At 35.7% G+C, this 19,283-nt stretch overlaps 2 protein-coding genes across 2 annotated transcripts in view; one reads left to right on the top strand and one right to left on the bottom strand.

The window, feature by feature from the left end:
- Window positions 1–1,855: 1,855 nt before the first annotated feature.
- Window positions 1,856–19,283, bottom strand: part of METTL15 (methyltransferase 15, mitochondrial 12S rRNA N4-cytidine) — a 229,569-nt gene continuing 212,141 nt past the window's right edge. Inside the window, exon 6 of the mRNA XM_059138611.1 lies at window positions 1,856–1,989. Coding sequence (XP_058994594.1) covers window positions 1,871–1,989 — 119 coding nt within the window. The 3' untranslated portion in view covers window positions 1,856–1,870. The remainder of the gene's footprint in view (window positions 1,990–19,283) is intronic.
- Window positions 8,730–9,014, top strand: LOC131818838 (large ribosomal subunit protein eL39-like). Its single transcript, XM_059153561.1, has one exon. It carries the CDS (start codon window positions 8,730–8,732, stop codon window positions 8,946–8,948), a length of 219 nt encoding a protein of 72 aa, XP_059009544.1. The 3' UTR covers window positions 8,949–9,014.

Genomic DNA, 19,283 nt, shown 5'->3' with positions numbered 1-19,283 from the left:
ATTGATTCCCACATTGGGCTCTCTGCTCAGTGGGGAGCCTGCTTCTCCCTCTCCCTCTGCCACTCTGCCTGCTTGTGCTTGTTATTTCTCTCTCTTTTTTTTGTTGAATAAATATATAAAATCATTTTAAAAAGATTGATACGATGACTCACTCTAGTTTGGTCTGGTCCTAGATCAACATCCCTCGAGCGCCCCCCCTCCCTTTATTTTTTACTGTAGAGAGAGAACCTACAGAGAGGTGAGGATGAAGTATTTGGGATAAGGGATAATTTTTTTAAAAAAGATTTCGTTTATTTCCCTGGCCTTTTTGTCATATGAACCAGGACCTCCTCTCTATCCTCGTGCCCTCCATGGAAGTTAGTTTGCTTCTGTCCTTCCTAACATTTTCTTTAAAGGACCCCAGAATTAGACACAAGATTCCAGGTGGTATCTGACTAGCATAAAGCAAGGGGGAACAATCACTTTCTAGCATGAACTCATTATGCTCCTGACAATGGGATCCTTCTTTAAGTAAGGGTTTTGTTCTGTTTTGTTTTTGTTTTTGTTTTTTTTTAAGCAGCAAACTCAGGTTAAAAAGTTTTTTTTTTCCAGTTCCCCATATATTTCTCACATCAAATAACGCACATTCAAGTCTTCCATATTCCACACTCAATATGATTTCCACATTTCCAGACTCAGAGTCCTAAGTGAGGAATGTAATTAACATAAAAAAACAATAGGACTTATTACTTTACTGATAGCCAACAGACTCTGATATGGAATATTCCCCACCCAGTTTTCCCCTTTCTTTTTCCTTGTATTTTTCTTAATATCACCATTGTGATTCTTTCCTCAATTATTTGGTGGGTACAGTGTTTTGTGTAATATATTTGTTTAATACTATTTCTATTTGACTTTAGTGAAGCTCCATAAGAAAAGGAATTTGGGGGGGAAAAAAGACAAGGAATTTTGCTTATCTTGTTCATGGATATACCTGGTGCTTAGCATACCACTTTGCCATTGTTGATTGTCCTTACATATTTATTGAATAAGTGAAAATGCTCCCTCCCTCAGATTTCCTCTTTTTTTCTTCTATTTTTCTTGGAATGTTGTTTGTGTTGGTTGGGTCTTCCTGGAAGCTGACATTGAGATGGAATTTTGAGTGTAAGCAGTTTTGGAATAATGCTTGTGAACGTTAACAGTAAGAGGAAACAGAATTGAGCAGACAGAGCCTCCAATAGTCTTGTCCAACCCAATGATGAGCTATAGCACAAAAGCTACTCATTAGAAATGTTCTGTGATGGGAAGAAAGAGCCAAGCTCCAGTATCCAAACTCTTGAGAGCTAACACTCTGGTTTGGTCCTATTTTCTGGTATGTAATAAACATTAAGTAAATATTTATTAAATGAAATAGCAATACAGTAGGACTCTATGCTCCCCTCCCTCTGCCCAGGAAGGAAATATGTGCTTTAAAAGGGGATATGTTCCTGGTAATGTATCATTAGAACCTCTCATTAAGAGGCAACAGACACCAAATCTAGTCGATATATGAAAACAAATGTGGGGTGGATATATTTTAAGGATAAAGAGATGTGTTAAAGATTTTGAAAGGTCTCACAGATTCTGGAAAGCCTTCTGTATCTCAGGCAGAGTACCTCCTTCATATAATGCCTGAGTTTCTCTCTGTAGTTGATTAATTCCATTTCTCTACAGATTGGCTTTCTCCATTTCTCTTGTCCTCCTAGGGAAAGTGGCTATCTAACATCTCCTGAGTTTATATTGTTTGGTTACAATACAAACTACAACCTGATTCTCAGTCCCAAATACCAATTCCAATGAGAAAGATGAGGATAGAGACTCTACTTTGTTCACTGTGAATCATGTTTTTGGCTCAGTTCCAGTTTGCCATGGCTGAGGAGTGAAGTGGGATGATGGGCAAAGTGGTAGAATCATACAGTGGAAACATGGCTGGTGAGTACATCTCGTCTTTATGACCTTGGGGAAGCAGTTCTAAGGGAAGAGAAATAGAAAGTGAAAGAATGAACTTCTGGACACCTGCAGATGGGCTACAAAAATACATTACTGTGACTATATCCCTGGAAATCTTAAAGACGTTTAATGATGTGGCTTAGATTTTCCCTTAGAGGCAAAACACTCTCATAGTATCTCTTTCAGCTCCTTGGCTCCAATCATCCTTCCCTCCCTCTTTCTCCTGAGAGGTGAGCCTTTATTCTATGTATTTTTTTTTAAGCTTTATTTATTTGACAGAGATCACAAGTAGGCAGAGAGGCAGGCAGAGAGAGAGGAGGAAGCAGGCTCCCCGCTGAGCAGAGAGCCCAATGTGGGGCTCGATCCCAGGACACTGGGATCATGACCTGAGCTGAAGGCAGAGGCTTTACCCACTGAACCATCCAGGCGCCCCTTTTCTATGTCTTTTAAGAACATCTCCAGAGTCAAAGGACCAAGCCAGTAAAAGGAAGACAGGCACAAAGGTCAAAAAAATTAAATTCTCAGATATTACCCAAGGGAACTGATATTAATAAGGCCTGGATGTTTATACCTATATAAGTCACTCATATAATTAAAGTTGCTTCAGTTAGGAGAGCAACTGATTCTGTATATTTAACAGAGTTGTTCTTTTAATTAAATCAGTTTTTCAAAGAGCATGCTGTATACAGTTTTTGTTTGTTTGTTTATTTCTTTTTTAATGAATTTCAAAGCAGAAAAGAGTAAATAAGAATTTCTTATACATGTAAGTTTAAAACTAAAATTCATGACGTGATCCCAACAAATATTTTTACCATTTGGGTCTGTGTCAATTGTTGATTAATTCTCTTACACATTCACTCATTATTTCATTTAACAAACACATCTCAAGCATCTCCACAATGTTAAACTCAGTGCTAGGTTTGGGAGAAACAAAAGTAAATCACATAGTTTCTTCTCTTAAAGACATTAATACATTGCAGAGATGGTCACATACATAGGTAATTGCAAGACATCAAAAAGTACTACAATGAAACCACATAATGGACTGAAGGAATCCAGAGGAGACAGTAGCAAAGATTAACCTGAAGTCTCAAATCTGGATCTCCGAAATTCTAGGTGGAAGTGTTGCATTTTCTACCTCAGATCCAAAGTTTTGCTTCTCAGTTCCAAATACCAACTTTAGCATGAGGCATTTCTTCCTTGATTAATTTTTCAATGTTATACTTCATGCTTCAGGCAAAGTTGTAAGCCTGGAGTATTGCTTTTTACTGATTCTAGTAACATTACCACAAACTTAATGGCTTAAAAACAACACATTTCATTATCTTGCAGTTTCAGGAGGAAGTATAGCATGATGTGACTGCATTCTCTGCTTAGGGTCTCACAAGGCTAAAAATCAGTTTTCAGGCCCAAGATCCACTTCCAAGCTCCCTGGCTGTTGACAGAATTCAGTTCCATGTGGTTATTCCAAGTAGGCTGATGCTCAACATATGGTCCCTTTTATCTACAAGCTAACAACAGCATATAGCGTCTTACTTGTGTTTTGAATATCTCAGATTTCCCCTTCTACTTTAAAGGGATGATGTAATATCCCTATCTTAAAATTCACTGATTAGTAACCTTAATTACATCTGTGAAGTCCCTTTTGCAATGTAACATAACATATTCATGGGTATACCACCAGAGAGAGAAGGTCACAGAGCCAAAATTCTGCCTATTATACCAGACATGTGTATATTACTTCTCTCTTTTCACTGGTTGATTTCCTTTGAATCACTATAAAAAGTGACCATTGCCTTGGAGAGAGGATGTACCAAACCCAAAGGCAATGTGTAATAAAATGAAGATTTCTTTGCACTAGGTCAGATGATTAAGCGACTTATTCCCAATTTGTGGTTTGGTACATCCTCTCTAGTTATCATCTAGTTAGTAAATGTAAAGGCTGGTAATTGAGCTGTTTGATATTTATTGAGTACTTAACATAAATAAGACACATAAATTAATGTAATCCTCACAACCCTCTTATGAAATAGATTATTACTGTGATTATTTGACAGAATAAACATTAAGATCCTAAGAGTTTACATAATTTGCTCAAGTCTGTATAGCTAAGACAGGAAATCCTGAGATGTGAATCCAAGGCTTCGTGGCTTGAGAGCCTAAATTTCTGACTACCATCCAATGTTGTTTCTCCTGGTAACCAGAGAGAAACTTTCTTTTATATATAAACTAGGTGGGATAGAAAAAAGATGGAGGAGGACACACACACACAATCTCATGGAATTCTCAGAAATGTTCTATTTGATTATATATTCTCCATTTATTGAGAAGGAAACTGAAGCTCAGTTAGGTTAATTTGCTCTGCCAAGATCAAAGAGCCAGAAGTGTAAAACTACAAATACAGAAAAGAATACATGCAAAGGCCCAAAGGTGGGAAAGAGCTTGGTGTTTTGGAGAAGAGAAAGGCAGCTAGTATGCCAGGAGGATAGTGAGTGAAAGAAAAAGATGATATGAGATAAATTTTTCAAGGTAGGGAAAATCTCAGTCATGGTGAGGATGGAAGCTGGAGGCCATGTTATATATTTTTTCATTTGATCCTCGCATAAATATGTTAAGGATTGGGCGCCTGGGTGGCTCAGTTGGTTAAGCAACTGCCTTCGGCTGAGGTCACGGTCCCGGAGTCCCGGGATCGAGTCCTATATCAGGCTCCCAGCTCCATGGGGAGTCTGCTTCTCCCTCTGATATTCTTGCCTCTCATGCTTTCTCTATTTCTCTCTCAAATAAATAAATAAAATCTTTTAAAAAATATGTTAAAAATTAATGTTTTTTTCTAGCAATGAAGAAACCAAGGCTCAGGGAATTTAACCAACTGAATGGTGGCTACTATTAAACTACAAAATAGTTCCAAAATGCTGCACAAATGAAATTCTTCAAACAGAATTTTTATTTTCAGGCCTTTGGATTGATAGGGTCCAGAAAATTCCAAAATCTATTAAAAATAAGAATTTTCACAAAATCTTTCAAGAGAACCATCTTCATTTTTTTTTACAACTTCAATATTGTTTTTATTACATTTACAGTTACATCTGGTTATTTCATGCATGAATAAAGAACCACATACATTGCTACATCACAAATCTCTGTTTTAAATATTTTGATAACTGTATTTCCATACAATTGGCTTCCTTTGTAATCCTTAATTTTTTATGCATTTATTTATTTTAGTTGTGTTCATTAAGCCAAAAACCATTAGTTTTTGATGTAGTGTTCAGTGATTCATTAGTTTCATATAACACCCAGTGCACATCACAACACATGCCCTCCTTAATACCCACCACCTTGTTACCCCATCCCTCCACCCCCCTCCTTTCGGTAACCTCAGTTTGTTTCCTAAGGTCGATCATCTCTCGTGGTTTTTCTCCCTCTCTGATTTCTTCCCATTCAGTTTTCTCTCCCTTCCCCCAAAGTCCTCTGAGCTATACCTTATGTTCCACATATGAATTAAATCATATGATAATTGTCTTTCTCTGCTTGACTTACTTCACTTAGCATAATCCCCTCCAGTTCCATCCATGATGATACAAATGGTGGGTATTCAACCTTTCTGATGGCTGAGTAATATTCCACTGTGTATATGTACATCTTCTTTATCCATTCATTTGTTAAAGGGCATCTCAGCTCCTTCTACAGTTTGGCTGTTGTGGACATTGCTGCTATGAACATTGGGGTGCATGTGCCCCTTTTTTCACTACATCTGTATCTTTGGGGTAAATACCTGGTAGTGTAATTATTGGGTTATAGGGTAGCTCTATGTTTAACATCTTGAGGAACCTCCATACTTTTTTCCAGAGTGGCTATACCAGCTTGCATTCGAACCAACAGTGTAAGAGAGTTCCCCTTTCTCCACATCCTCACCAACACTTATTTCCTGTCTTGTTAACTTTTGCCATTTAAGGTGGTGTCTCATTGTGGGTTTTTTTTTTTTTTTTAACTTTATTTTTTCAGTGTTCCAGGATTCATTGTTTATGCATCTCATTGTGGTTTTGATTTGTATTTCCCTGATGGCTAATGATGTTGAGTATTTTTTCATGTGTCTGTTAGCCATTTGTATGTCTTCTTTGGAGAAGTATCTGTTCATGTCTTCTTCCTATTTTTTGACTGTGTTATTTGTTTTTTGAGTGTTGAGTTTGAGAACTTCTTCGTAGATCCTGGATATGAATCCTTTATCTGAATGTCACTTGCAAATATCTTCTCCCAGTGAATGAATGGTGAAACTACATGGCTACTTTCATCCAAAGTTGTTAACTGAAAACAGGTTCAGGGATAAGCAAAGACTTCTCAACCAATTCTGCCCTGTGCTAAGCTTAGCCTCCTTGCACAGGCCTGCAATCTGCACAGCATTTTTTCATCTGTGTTGTGAAGAGGTGTAGGCTAGGTCTTGGGACACCTCTAAGAGTTCAGACTCTAAAGCTTAATTTGCAGAGAAAGGAAGTAGACTTAATGTAGATAATATTAAATTACATCACAAATAATTATATTATCTATACCTTATATACTCATAATTTTCATCTACAGAGCCAGTTTCATTCTTATAACCATGAAATCTTTTTGAGGGAAATCAAAGCAGGGAAAATAAGTGACTTGCTTCATGGATCCAGATGAAATGAGTCTTCCAGCAGAGCTTATAAAACAGGCTCTCTTGAGCTTTGGCTTAAGAGCCTTTCTAACCATTAGCTATCTTTATTTAAGATCTCTCAGTCCTGCCTATCATGACAACTTCAGTTGTACATTTCCTGTCATGCCTAATACAAACATTATATGACTGGAATATTGTTCTGTCACATTAACCTGTCTTAAGTTTATACTTAATGATACTCAAATGCAGGGACACACATTGTTATACTGATGAAGACTCTCTACTCCCTTACACTTGGACAGTAGGCCATGGATATGAAACTCTTTCACATACACCCATGATCTCATTGACTTGTTAGTGAGGCAGATACTATTATAGAGAAGAGCTAGGAAGAACTTTTCAGATGTTCATTTTGCTTATTTATTTGTGTTGATGAATGATTGCTTCTGAATTCATGGCTTTAAGTAATCTGCTTCACATTCCATTAAGTTTAACAAGTAAAACAGATTCTCCTTCTACTGCCCCACTCTCTGTAAGGAGAAATTAATGGAGCTCATTCCATTTTCCAGAGTGGCTAAATTTCTCGAATTCAGGTAGCATATCTGAGAGTGAGTGATCTTCATAAATAAATACTGCTTGGTAACCAATGACCTAATGTCATACTATAATCTTTAAGTAGGGAATGTTTATGAGTAGGTTTATAATTCTTACCTCTCAAAACTTAAGAAATTTAATTGTTATTTATTCCCCTAAATAGAGCATAAACTCCTTGGGGACAGTGCCCAGTCAGTGAATGAATACCTATTGATGTTTGACAGCATCACTTTGTGTTCTATGTTTGTGCCTTTTAACAATGTGCTAACTAAAGTAAAAAAGGAATTCCCCAATTTGGGTTGGATGTGAATAATAAAAAGATATAAGGGCAAAAACAAGTAGAGAAAAAAAGGAGCGATTACCATTTAGAAAGAAAGGCTCTAATCCAAAAACCTTCAAACCAAGTAATTTTCTTCTAGTTGGATTTTACCATGAGAAGGGCAATTGTTCGAGCACAGTTGGGTTGATTCAGTGTTTAATATCTTAATATCTTGTAGACTATGGGTGGCCCTTTTGTTAATGCCAGATGTAATTCTATAATAAAATTCTTTTTATTAAACACATGCAAATTGTTAAATAGGAATTCTACCCTCTTTGCTCTTCCTTTTTTTTTTTTTTTAATTTCTTTCAAGTGTCTGCAATTTTCCTCTTGCAAATGAATAGATTTCTAAATTTTGACCATCATCCTTAAATTAGAAACAAAAATTTGTGGTCATATTTAAAAATAATTCTAGGAATCAAGTTATGGTGATCATCTCTATTTTTGATGTAGGCGTTGTTTCTTATTTATCTATAATTCTGGAGAACACAATAGGGATATAATAAATGCTTGAAAAATGAGTACATATGAAGGGAGCAGAGAGGAAAGGCTGGAACTTGTTTCCATTAGCCTGACTAACATTGATGGTTGTCCCCATTGTAGCAAAGAAACATTTCTAAGGACAAGAAAACAGGGACTCCTGGGTGACTCAGTGGGTTAAAGCCTCTGCCTTTGGCTCGGGTCAGGATCCTGCGGTCCTGGGATCGAGTCCCAGGGTCCTGAGATCGACCCCCACATCAGGCTGTCTGCTCATGGGGGAGCTGCTTCCTCCCCCCCCCCCTCTCTCTTTCTGCCTGCCTCTCTCCTTGCTTGTGATCTCTGTCAAATAAATAAATAAAATCTAAAAATAAAAAAAAAAAAAAGGAAACAACTCTGCAAGCTGTCCATGAAACAAACCACTGTGCTTAAAGTACCATCATTTGATAATATCTTCTGTGCTATCCTGTACTCCTTATGTTATCTTTACCATTTGTATCTTGTTTAATTTTTTTATTAACACCTTTTCCTTAAAAATATTTACAAAGAAGCAAAGACAGTTCTGATATAAATGACAAAAGTGGATGCCTACAGACAGTGGAGATTGACTGGGATCTTCTAGGGAGATGAAAACATTCTATGTCTCAATGTGGTATATATATTTCTTAAAACTCATTGAATTATAGGCTCAAGGACTGTGCTGATTAAATTATGTGGTATTTTCCTCAATTAAAAATGTATTTAAAGTTTTCTCTTTTTCCCCACCATCCTGTTGTGTGCTGCTTCCTGTTTCTGACTGTGTCTTCTCACAAGACTTTCAGGACCAAGCGATTCCTGGCCAAGAAACAAAAGCAGAATCATCCCATTCCCCAGTGGATTCGGATGAAAACTGGTAATAAAATCAGGTACAGCTTCCAGAGGAGGCATTGGAGGAGAACCAAGCTGGGTCTCTAAGGTGTCCCACATCATGAGATGACACACCTAATTGGCATCACATATTTAATTAAGCTCCTTGAAGATCATGTATTCTATTCCATCACCCTGTAAACACCTTTTGACCTGGCCAATAGATACTTTTTACCAGGGAAATGATTTTTCTGTTACTATTTTTCTGCACCAGTAGGTTGTTTTGGTAATAAATGTGAGACCTTTCAGCTGTTAAAAAAAAAAAAAGTATTTAAAAAAAGTTTTTAAAGAAAAGAAATAGATCAGGTAACTAAAATACATTGACAATTAAAACAAAACAAAATAGTGTTATTTCTAGATAGATACTATTCTTTACAGAAGGTTCTCAGCCTAAAGCTGCTCTCTTTTTAAATATTTAAAAAATTATAAACAATGTTAGCAGCTATCTCTCTCCCTTTCCCCTTTCCCTTTGTTTCTTTCATTTCTTTAAAAAAATTAGCATTTTTCATTCTGTTTTTCCATAGCCATGAGTTACACCTGTCAAGGTAGGTTGCAGGCCTGTGCAAGGAGGCCAAGCTTAGCACAGGGCAGGCGTATTCACAAAGAGGGTGGTGGCACAGCAATATCAGAAGATTGGCTACATCCCAAGAGATTGATCAAATAAATAAATATATCAAGAACAATAAGATTCAGGTTTCTCATTACTGGAAAGAGTTACAAATATGGTAAAATATAAAGCTTTTATAAACCCACCTGGCATTGGATTAGAATTGGATGTACCAGAGTGAGATAATAGTTTCCATTATAGATAAAGAAGTAAGTATAGATGTAAATGTGTGTGTAGTTCCTTAGCTATCCGCTGAAAGAGCCTGAGATCAGGAGCATCCTACTAATAATGAATACCTAGTGCTTATATCTTGGTGTCAAATGCTAAATGAATCAGAGCTCCTTGAAAAAAATGACTGAATCAAGGGTTGGGGCTTATAAAAAACATGATGAACCTGGATCATCTTTTGTAACAGAGAGGAAGGAAGTGCTCAAAAAAGGATGAGGACATGTCAAAAGAACACAGAAGTAAATTTGAGGGGCCTCTAGCTGGCTAAATAAAGGATAACTGTAACTTTTAAATAAATGATAAGAACAATCTCTAACTTATTGAATTAGTAGGTACCCCACTGATATAAATAAATGAATGACTAAATAGTTGGAAGGAAGAGAAAGTTTCTTCATATAGTGGAAAGCCTCCAATTAAATGTAGAAGGAATAATGGTTTTAGAAAATCACCATTTGGTAATAAGGGTAGTAATAATTAACCCAGGTAAGAAATTTCAATGGATACTAGCTAGTAGGTGAAAGTGAGGAAAGTAAAGAATTTTTTACATAATATCAGAGTACATTGTTATTTAGAGATGGAACAAAAAGTAGAGAAACCAGGTAGACACCATCTTGATAAAGTAGTCAAAATGAACAACACTAGTCATGGGACAAATAGTCATCATGTGCAACTGATTAGATATAATGAGAAAAGTATAGTGTGACAGTCTGGCCAAAAAATATATAACAGGTGTAATAATGGTTATATATCCAATAATGAAGAAACATTGGATGAATCCAAACTTCAAGACACTAAAAAATATCTGGCCTATCTTCAAAAGTGCCAAGATCATGAAAGCTAAGTGAAGTATGGATGCAAGAGGAAGACACACTCTAAATTCTTCTTATAGATGTCAGGGAAAGCTTGCCAAAGGAGATGACTTACATGTAGTCTTGTAAACACGGTCATTTAAACTAGAGAGGAAGTCATTTTAGGCAAGGAGATAGTATTTTCAAAGGTGTAGATTCTCAGGTACTTGTAGAGAGCTGGGTGTACCTGGAGCACAGAGATGATAGAAGCAACCAGGATGATGAGGTGGGGCCAAATGATAAGGGCCAAATGATACTGTGCCTTCTTTTGCACAGTATTATGGACACATAGTTTGAGGAACTGAAAAAAGGCATCTGAACAGTAGTTTGAGAAACTGAAAAAAGGTATCTGAATTGATGTATTAGTCCAAGGTCTCTGAAAACAGATGCAAAGACAGAATTAAATGTGCAAGTTTATTAAGAGAAATGCCTGCATGAATGGAAATTGAAAGGAAGTGAAGAAGTCTGGGAGAGCCATCAGGCTGTGATGTACATCTGACCTGAGTGAAGGAGAGGTAAGGAAGTTTGCATGGAAGTTTCAGTAAAAACCTTTGGCTCAAGAAATTTCTTGATGCTTAAGCTTGGATTCTTAGTCAATTATGTTCTCTGTAGTAGCAGAAAACAAGATATATTCTCATGTGTACCACATTTCAGTTTTGGACAATGGAAATGATTTAATTGGGAGGAGTGTGAAAAACTTCAATAATTAAGTATTTCACTTTTGTTCTTTTTAAATTATCTATTTTTTTAGTTATGAAGGAATCAGGACTTTCTGAGCCATGAGCTATGAGCATACTAAGCAATCTGCTGTTAATAAACATGGACACCTAATCCTGGAGAGCCTACCAACTTGCCCTGGCTTCTTAATGTAGTTGAGTTTTCTGTTTATCATATTTGGCCCATCTGTGGAGGCTAACTGAAATATCACATAACCTTCTTTTTGTCTGTAATTCTTTTTTTTTTTTTTTGGATCCATGATGGTAACACAAGTTGTTTTACACTGAATAGAAGCTGGTTAGTATTATATATACTTTTCAATACTAAAATAGGGAAGTATATTTTATTTACATTTAGTAGAAAAACATTTTTCCCCTTAAACACTAAGTTCATGTTGCAAGGAAAAGTTGGTAAGAAGGAATAATAAAAGAGATCCTGGATTTTGAAATCAACTTATTTTGAGGTTCTGTTGAGTTTGCAGTATGAATTCATAACCCAATTTCAAGTTGCTTTAGTCTATTCTTAATTGCAAATTTCCTAAACCTTATTAAAGAAAGGAAATGGTCTTCTAGACTCATTTTATCAGGTTTGGAGTCCCCTCATTCTTTATCAAGTGCCTGAAAAGTTCTCCAAATTGTATAAGTAACAACTATAAAATATGACTCACAGCATTTTTTTTCACTGAGTAACACAATTAACACTGTAATATTATAGCCCGTATTTTGAAAAAATCTTATTAACATTTATTAACTGCTAGCAGAGATTTTTTTTAACTCTAAGAAAAAGATTCAAGAGGTCTATTATAGCTTTTAACAAATTTAACAATGTGCCCTTTCCTCAAAGTATGATGTGTCTGTTCCAAATGATGCCATTTAAAAACATAACAGAGTATTTCACTGGGTAAAAAATCGGTGACTAGGACAATTTTGGGAATTATATTCAATGGCATGAAAATTGTTATTCCAAAAATGAATGCATACAAGAAATAACTTAACTGAAGAATAACACTAGAGAAGTGTCTGTAAATAGTTGCTGCATAAAAGCTGTAGTTTGGTAACTGTTCTTCAAGATTATTCAGTTAAATATTCTGCAATACCTGAATAAGACAGCAATATTTTATGAGTGGTGAAGGGGTTGGGGAAGGAAGATTCCCATCTCCTCTTTAAAAAAAAAATAATCATTTTCCAGATACTTATCCAAGGGATACAAAGTGATTCACATGGGCACCTGCACCCCAATGTTTATAGCAACAATGTCTACAACAGCCAAAATATGGAAAGAGTCCAGATATCTATTGACAGATGAATGGATAAAGAAGACATGGTATACATACTCAATGGACTATTACTCAGTCATTAAAAAAAAAAAGAAAGAAAGAAATCATGCTATTAGCAATGACATGGATGGAACCAGAGGGTTTTATACTAAGTGAAATAAGTCAGTCAGAGAAACACAAAAACTGTGATTTCACTTATATGTGGAATTTAAGAAATAAAACAGATGAACATAAGGGAAGTGAAGGAAAAATAAAAAAAAAAGATGCAAATTGAGAGGGAGGCAAACCATAAGAGTGAACTCTAGGAAAAAACATAAGAGTGAACTCTAGGGGAAAAAAAAAAAAAAAACTGAGGATTGCTGGGGAGGAGGTAAGTGGGGGGGAAGGGAAAATTAGGTAATAGACGTTAAGGAGGGCACTTGATGCCATGAGCACTGGTGTTACACATAACTGATGAATCACTAAATTCTACCTCTGAAACTAATAAAAATAATCATGTGCTTTAAATATCTTCCACTATAACCATCATTCCTGGCTTCATATATGCTGTGGTTATTTGTTTCCTAGCCAGGAATGCATTGATTTACCCAGAACATATACTCATCTTTTAATGCTGATCAGAAGGGTAACCCTGCTTTAGTCAGCCTGAAGCAAATTTTAGAGTGGAAGCTAGCATGAATGAGTTTGATTTTGGATGTGGTTACAAAGATCTTTTAGTTATTTTATTTTTAAAGCTGTTTTGTACCTATTCCAAATTCATTGGCCCTCTAGGGAAGAGGAATGAAAAGACGTAGCTTCTTCCTGGCCAGGTCACTACACTCTATGATTTTAGGGGGTATGGCTGACATTCTTTCCAATGTGAGATGCAGTAAAAAGGAAGAAAATAAACTGTTTATTCATTTCTTCCCAGATGATATTGGGGGAGAGGATTTTTTAAAAAGTTGAAGAATTAATCACTGCTATAACAAAGCCAGATGTACATAAAGATTGGCATTTATTCTGGGCTTAATATTGTGCTCTCCAATATGGTACCCACTAGTCACTGGTAGTACTGTGTTATTGAAATGTAGCTATTCCAAATTGATAGATGATCTAAATGTAAAATACATACCAGATTTCAAAGACTTAGTACAAAAGAAGAAATAGAAAATATCTTATTTTTAAATATTGATTACATGTTGAAATATATTGGATATATTAGTTTAAATAGATTATGCTATTAAAATTAATTTGAACTGTTTTGTTCTACTTTTCTCAAGGTGATTTCTCAAAATTAGAAATTACAATGTGGCTTGAATTGGTGGATTATATTTCCATTAGACAGCACTAGTCTGGAATATTTTATTTACTCATGTCCTCAGGAATGATTTTCCTCTCTTCTGTTCTTTGTGCCTAGCACAAAACTGCTACAGGGGCTCAGATTAGCTTTGTTGGGACACTGAACAAGTTGGCTGATACCCAAATTAGCATCCTCAAAAACAATGTAGGGAGCTTGAACCATCCAGGAATGAAGGAACCAGGTGAAGTTAAAGGTAGAAATTGTCAGCCTTTATCCTTAAATGTTTCACAGGGTAAAATTTGGGAAATGTAACTTGAACTGACATGTTTTTCCAGTGGTAGAGTCACTGAACAGGAGCCCATGATAAACATTAGAGGATTTTATAATCCCTTGATATTATACAAAATTAGTCTGTGTGTGCCTTCTATAGAGAAGATCTAATTTTAATTAGATTCTCAGAGACTACAGGTTCAAAAATATTAAGGATACTAAATCTATTCTTTTTAAATATTTTTAAAAATTTATTTGTCAGAGAGAGATCACAAGTAGGCAGAGAGGCAGGCAGAGAAAGAGAGAGAGGGAAGCAGACTCCCTGCTGAGCAGAGAGCCAGATCCAGGGCTCAATCCCAGGACCCTGAGATCATGACGTGAGCCAAAGGCAGAGGCTTAATCCACTGAGCCACCCAGGTGCCCCCTAAATCTGCTTTAAAAAAAAAAGATTTATTTATTTGAGAGAGAGAGAGTGTGTGTGTACAAGCAGGGGAAGGAGCAGAGAAGAGAAAATATCAAGCAGACTTCCTGTTGAGCACAGAGCCCAACATGGGCTCAGTCACACCACCTGAGCCAAAATGAAGAGTTGGATGCTTAACAAACTGAGCCACAAAGATGCCCCTCTGAATTCTATTTTTTAATCAAATTATTTTTGTTTATGTTTTCACATTGAGTTGTATAAATTCTTCACATATCTTGGATATGTGGATAATGGATATTAATCTCTTATCAGATATATCACTTGCAAGTATCTTTTCCCATTCAGTAGGTTGCCTTTTCATTTTGTTAGTGGTTTCCTTCACTGTGCAAAAGGTTTTTATTTTGGTGTAACCCATTTGTTTTTGCTTTTGTTTCCCTTGCCTGAGGAGATATATCTAGAAAAATGTTGCTCAAGCCAATGTGAGAGAGATTACTGTATTATCTTCTAGGAGTTTCATGGTTTCAGATCTCATGTTTAGTTCTTTAATCCATTTTTTTTTTTACTTTTTTAAAAAATTTTTTATTTTTTATAAACATATATTTTTATCCCCAGGGGTACAGGTCTGTGAATCACCAGGTTTACACACTTCACAGCACTCACCAAAGCACATACCCTCCCCAATGTCCATAATCCCACCCTCTTCTCCCAAACCCCCTACCCCCAGCAACCCTCAGTTTGTTTTGTGAGATTAAGAGTCACTTATGGTTTGTCTCCCTCCCAATCCCATCTTGTTTCATTGATTCTTCTCCTACCCACTTAAGCCCCCATGTTGCATTACCACTTCCTCATATCAGGGAGATCATATGATAGTTGTCTTTCTCTGCTTGACTTATTTCGCTAAGCATGATACGCTCTAGTTCCATCCATGTTGTCGCAAATGGCAAGATTTCATTTCTTTTGACGGCTGCATAGTATTCCATTGTGTATATATACCACATCTTCTTGATCCATTCATCTGTTGATGGACATCTAGGTTCTTTCCATAGTTTAGCTATTGTGGACATTGCTGCTATAAACATTCGGGTGCACGTGCCCCTTTGGATCACTACGTTTTGAGTTTATTTTTATGTATGGTATAAAGAGTGGTCCATGTATAAGACAGTGGTCCCGTTTTATTCTTTTGCATGTAGCTGTCCAGTTTTTCTTGCTTTGTACATTCTTGCCTCCTTTCTTGTAGATTAATTGACCATATAAGCATGGGTTTATTTCTGGGCTTTCTATTCTGTTCCATCGATCTATGTGTCTATTTTTTGTGCCAGTACCATTACTGTTTTGATTACAACAGCTTTGATCTTTAGTTTGAAATCTAAGATTGTGACACTTCCATCTTTGTTATTCCTTCTTAAGATTGCAGAATCTTTTGGCATTCCATAAAAATTTTAGGATTATTTGTGAATAACAATATTGGCATTTTGATGGGGTAGCACTGGATATGTAGATTTCTTTGGGTACAATGGACATTCAACAATATTGGCTCTTCCAATTCATGAATATGGAATATCTTTCCATTTTTGATGTCTTCAATTCCTTTCTTTAATGTTTTATCATTTTCAAAGCAGAGGTACAAGTCTTTCACATTTGGTTAAGTTTATTCCTAAATAATAGACATTTTTCCAAAGAAGATATACAGACGGCTACCAGGCACATGAAAAGATGCTCAATATCACTCATCATCAGGGAAGTGCAAATCAAAACCACAATGACTTATCACTGGAAGAATGATTAGAATAAACACACACACCACACACACAAGAAATAACAGTATTGGCAAGGATGTAGAGAAAAAGGAGCCCTTGTGCACTATTGATGGAATGTAAATTGGTGCAGACACTCTGAAAAAGTTCAGAGTTTCCTCAAAAAACTAAAAACATAAATACCATGTGATGTAGTAATTCTGTTACTGGGTATGTACCCAAAGAAAATAAAGACACTAATTCAAAAAATTACATGCATCCTGTGTTTACCGCAGCATTATTTACAATAGCCCAGATAAGGAAGTAACCTAAATGTCCACTGTGGACATATATAATGGAATATAACTCCACCCTAAAATGTCCATTGTGGACATATATAATGGAATATAATTCCCTAAAAAGGAATGAGAGTCTTGTCATTGGCAATAACGTGGATGGAAATACAGGGTATTAGAAGTGAAATAAGTCAGACAGAGAAGACAAATATCATATAATTTTATATACATATTGAATCTAAAAAATAAGACAAATGAACAAACAAGAAGCAGAAGTAGACTGATACAGAGAACAAACTTGTGGTTGCCAGAGGAGAGGGTGTGAGGGATGAGCAAAATGGGTGAAAGGGAGTGGGATGTACAGTATTCCAGTTAGGGAATGAATAAGTAATGAAGATGAAAGGTACAAGATGGAGAATATAGTTAATGCTATTGTAATAGTGTTGTATGTGACAGATGGCTGCTACACTTGTGATAAGCATAGTATAGTATAGAGTTGTTGAATCATCCACTATGTTGTACACCTGAAACTAATGTAACATTGCATGTCAACTGTACTCCAAGTAATGAAAATAAATAAAATATATAAAAGGAATCTTAATTCTAGAAAATTATTATTTATTAGGAAAATAAATAAAAGGAATCCTAGTTCTAGAATGAAATGTCTCATTTGGGTGGAACATTTCACAATTATTGTAAGGTAGCCATCCACGTCTATGAGTATCAGCCTTCTTAATAATGTGAACACGTGTACATCATATCATGAAAATGAAAGTGGATGGAGCTCAGTGAACAAGAACAGCCAACAATAGGTGTAAGACAGGAAGACTACTGACGGCATTAAAAGGAAAGGTATTTGGTGTTAATTATGTCCTAAGACACTAAGCTGTTGATGATACAGCACAAACTTCCTATAGCTCTCACACTAAATGGTTAAGTTATAAATCCAATTCTACTTGAAAGAAGAAAATTTCATTTACTTATTCATTCCTTTGTGTTATCAATATTTTAAGCTCAATTACAGAATTTAACCCATTATATTCTAACTTCTCAGAAATTATATAGCTGTTTCTCAGTTTATAATGTGGCTTTTCAAGAATAAGGGGCAAAAATTTCTTTTACTATTTTACCCCCAGCACCTAGCAAGTGGATGCTCAATGGATGTTGAGTAAAATAGTAAGTTAATGGTTGTTGTCTGACTTCTACATATCTCAGAATAAAAGGTGAGCTGTGAAACAAATCCAGCTGTAAAGATTAAAATTTAATGGAGGGCTAAATAGAAGGCTAGAACTCTGTAGTTTTAGCCAAATCAACCAGATTCAGCATTTGACCTTATTCAAATTTCACAAATTAAACTACCTGTAGAAAGACTGCACACAGATTACAGCTGTGATCCACTTTTCCCAGGCCTAAACAGTGCTGATTCATTCACCACAGTTGGTTTGCAAGTGAAGGAAACAAACTTTTAAGTTAGAGAAATGTAAGCAGTCTTAGATCTGGGAGTCATCAGGAAATGTTTGATATTTTAAAGAACTGACTGAAAGTAAAACAGGTTAATGTGACATTTCAAAGGGATTTTGAAATTCAATAGCTTTCTCTAGCAGCTGATGTTTATTCTCTGGTTGTAAGACAAATGTTGAATTTCTTCAAAGGAAAAATGATAAATTCTAGAATAACGAGATAGGTTCAACGTTCACTATAGGTTTTCGTTTTTGTTTTTGTTTTTCCTTCTCCATGATCCCTACCCGCCATGAAAAATATATGTGTATATACATAACAAGAAATGGGAAAACAATCTGGCTGGCTCTAAAACATGGTTTTCTTCATCATCAAAGGGTTTTCTGTGTGAAAATAATTTTATAGATAAAGAGGTAGATATGGTGCCATTAAAATGAGAGAAAGTAGAATCACAAAGAATATGTGTACATCCAAAAAGAGAACATATTCATTATTTACCATGCCATCTCAGCACTGTGAAGAAACATAAGATGTTTGCCATTATTTAAATGAAAGTTCCGTGGATTAGACAGACCCTCTCAAATGGATGTTTCCAAATCTGGTTAGAAAGACTAATGACAAAGACATGTGACCTCTACTTTGATAAATTTGAGGAACTTATTTTATTGCTTAGAAACTAGATATGTATGGTACAATTGTGTATGTAAAGTAATTCATAAATGTTTATTAAGATCATGAAGACCATACTTAGGTGAATTACTAAACAAGGAAAGTCTAAGAACATGTTTTAAGGAATTATTAAACATTTAGATGAAATAATTCTTAAAAGTCATCTATTACAAACCTGTATTGATTTAATTGTAAATAAGAGAATGTCAACCAGAAGTTATTTCATTAAAAAAAAGAAAAGTGATAGGGAAGAAGGAAGGAATATAGTACGGTATAAAGTCCAAGAATAGTTGTACATTGGGGTGCCTAGCTGGCTCAGTTGGTAGGGCATGTGACTCTTGATCTCAAGGTTGTGGGTTTGAGCCCCAAACTACGGGCAGAGATTACTTTAAAGTAAAAATCTTAAAAAAAAAAAATGGGTTACACAGTCAAATCATGGAAAGGTCAGGGATACAGCTGGGCTTCCAGAAAAAAATGAGGTCTGGATTGAGAATGTTCCCAGGAGTAGCTCTCTAATTCCCATCTTCTAATTGTCTCTCTGGAATTTATACTCAGTCTTTTTTTACATGGTGGAAATGAGT

The sequence above is a fragment of the Mustela lutreola genome, chromosome 1, assembly GCF_030435805.1.
Source record: "Mustela lutreola isolate mMusLut2 chromosome 1, mMusLut2.pri, whole genome shotgun sequence".
NCBI classification, from domain to species: domain Eukaryota; kingdom Metazoa; phylum Chordata; class Mammalia; order Carnivora; family Mustelidae; genus Mustela; species Mustela lutreola.
The sequence above is the reverse complement of the archived record's forward strand: the minus strand, read 5'-3'. Positions and strand labels throughout refer to the sequence as shown.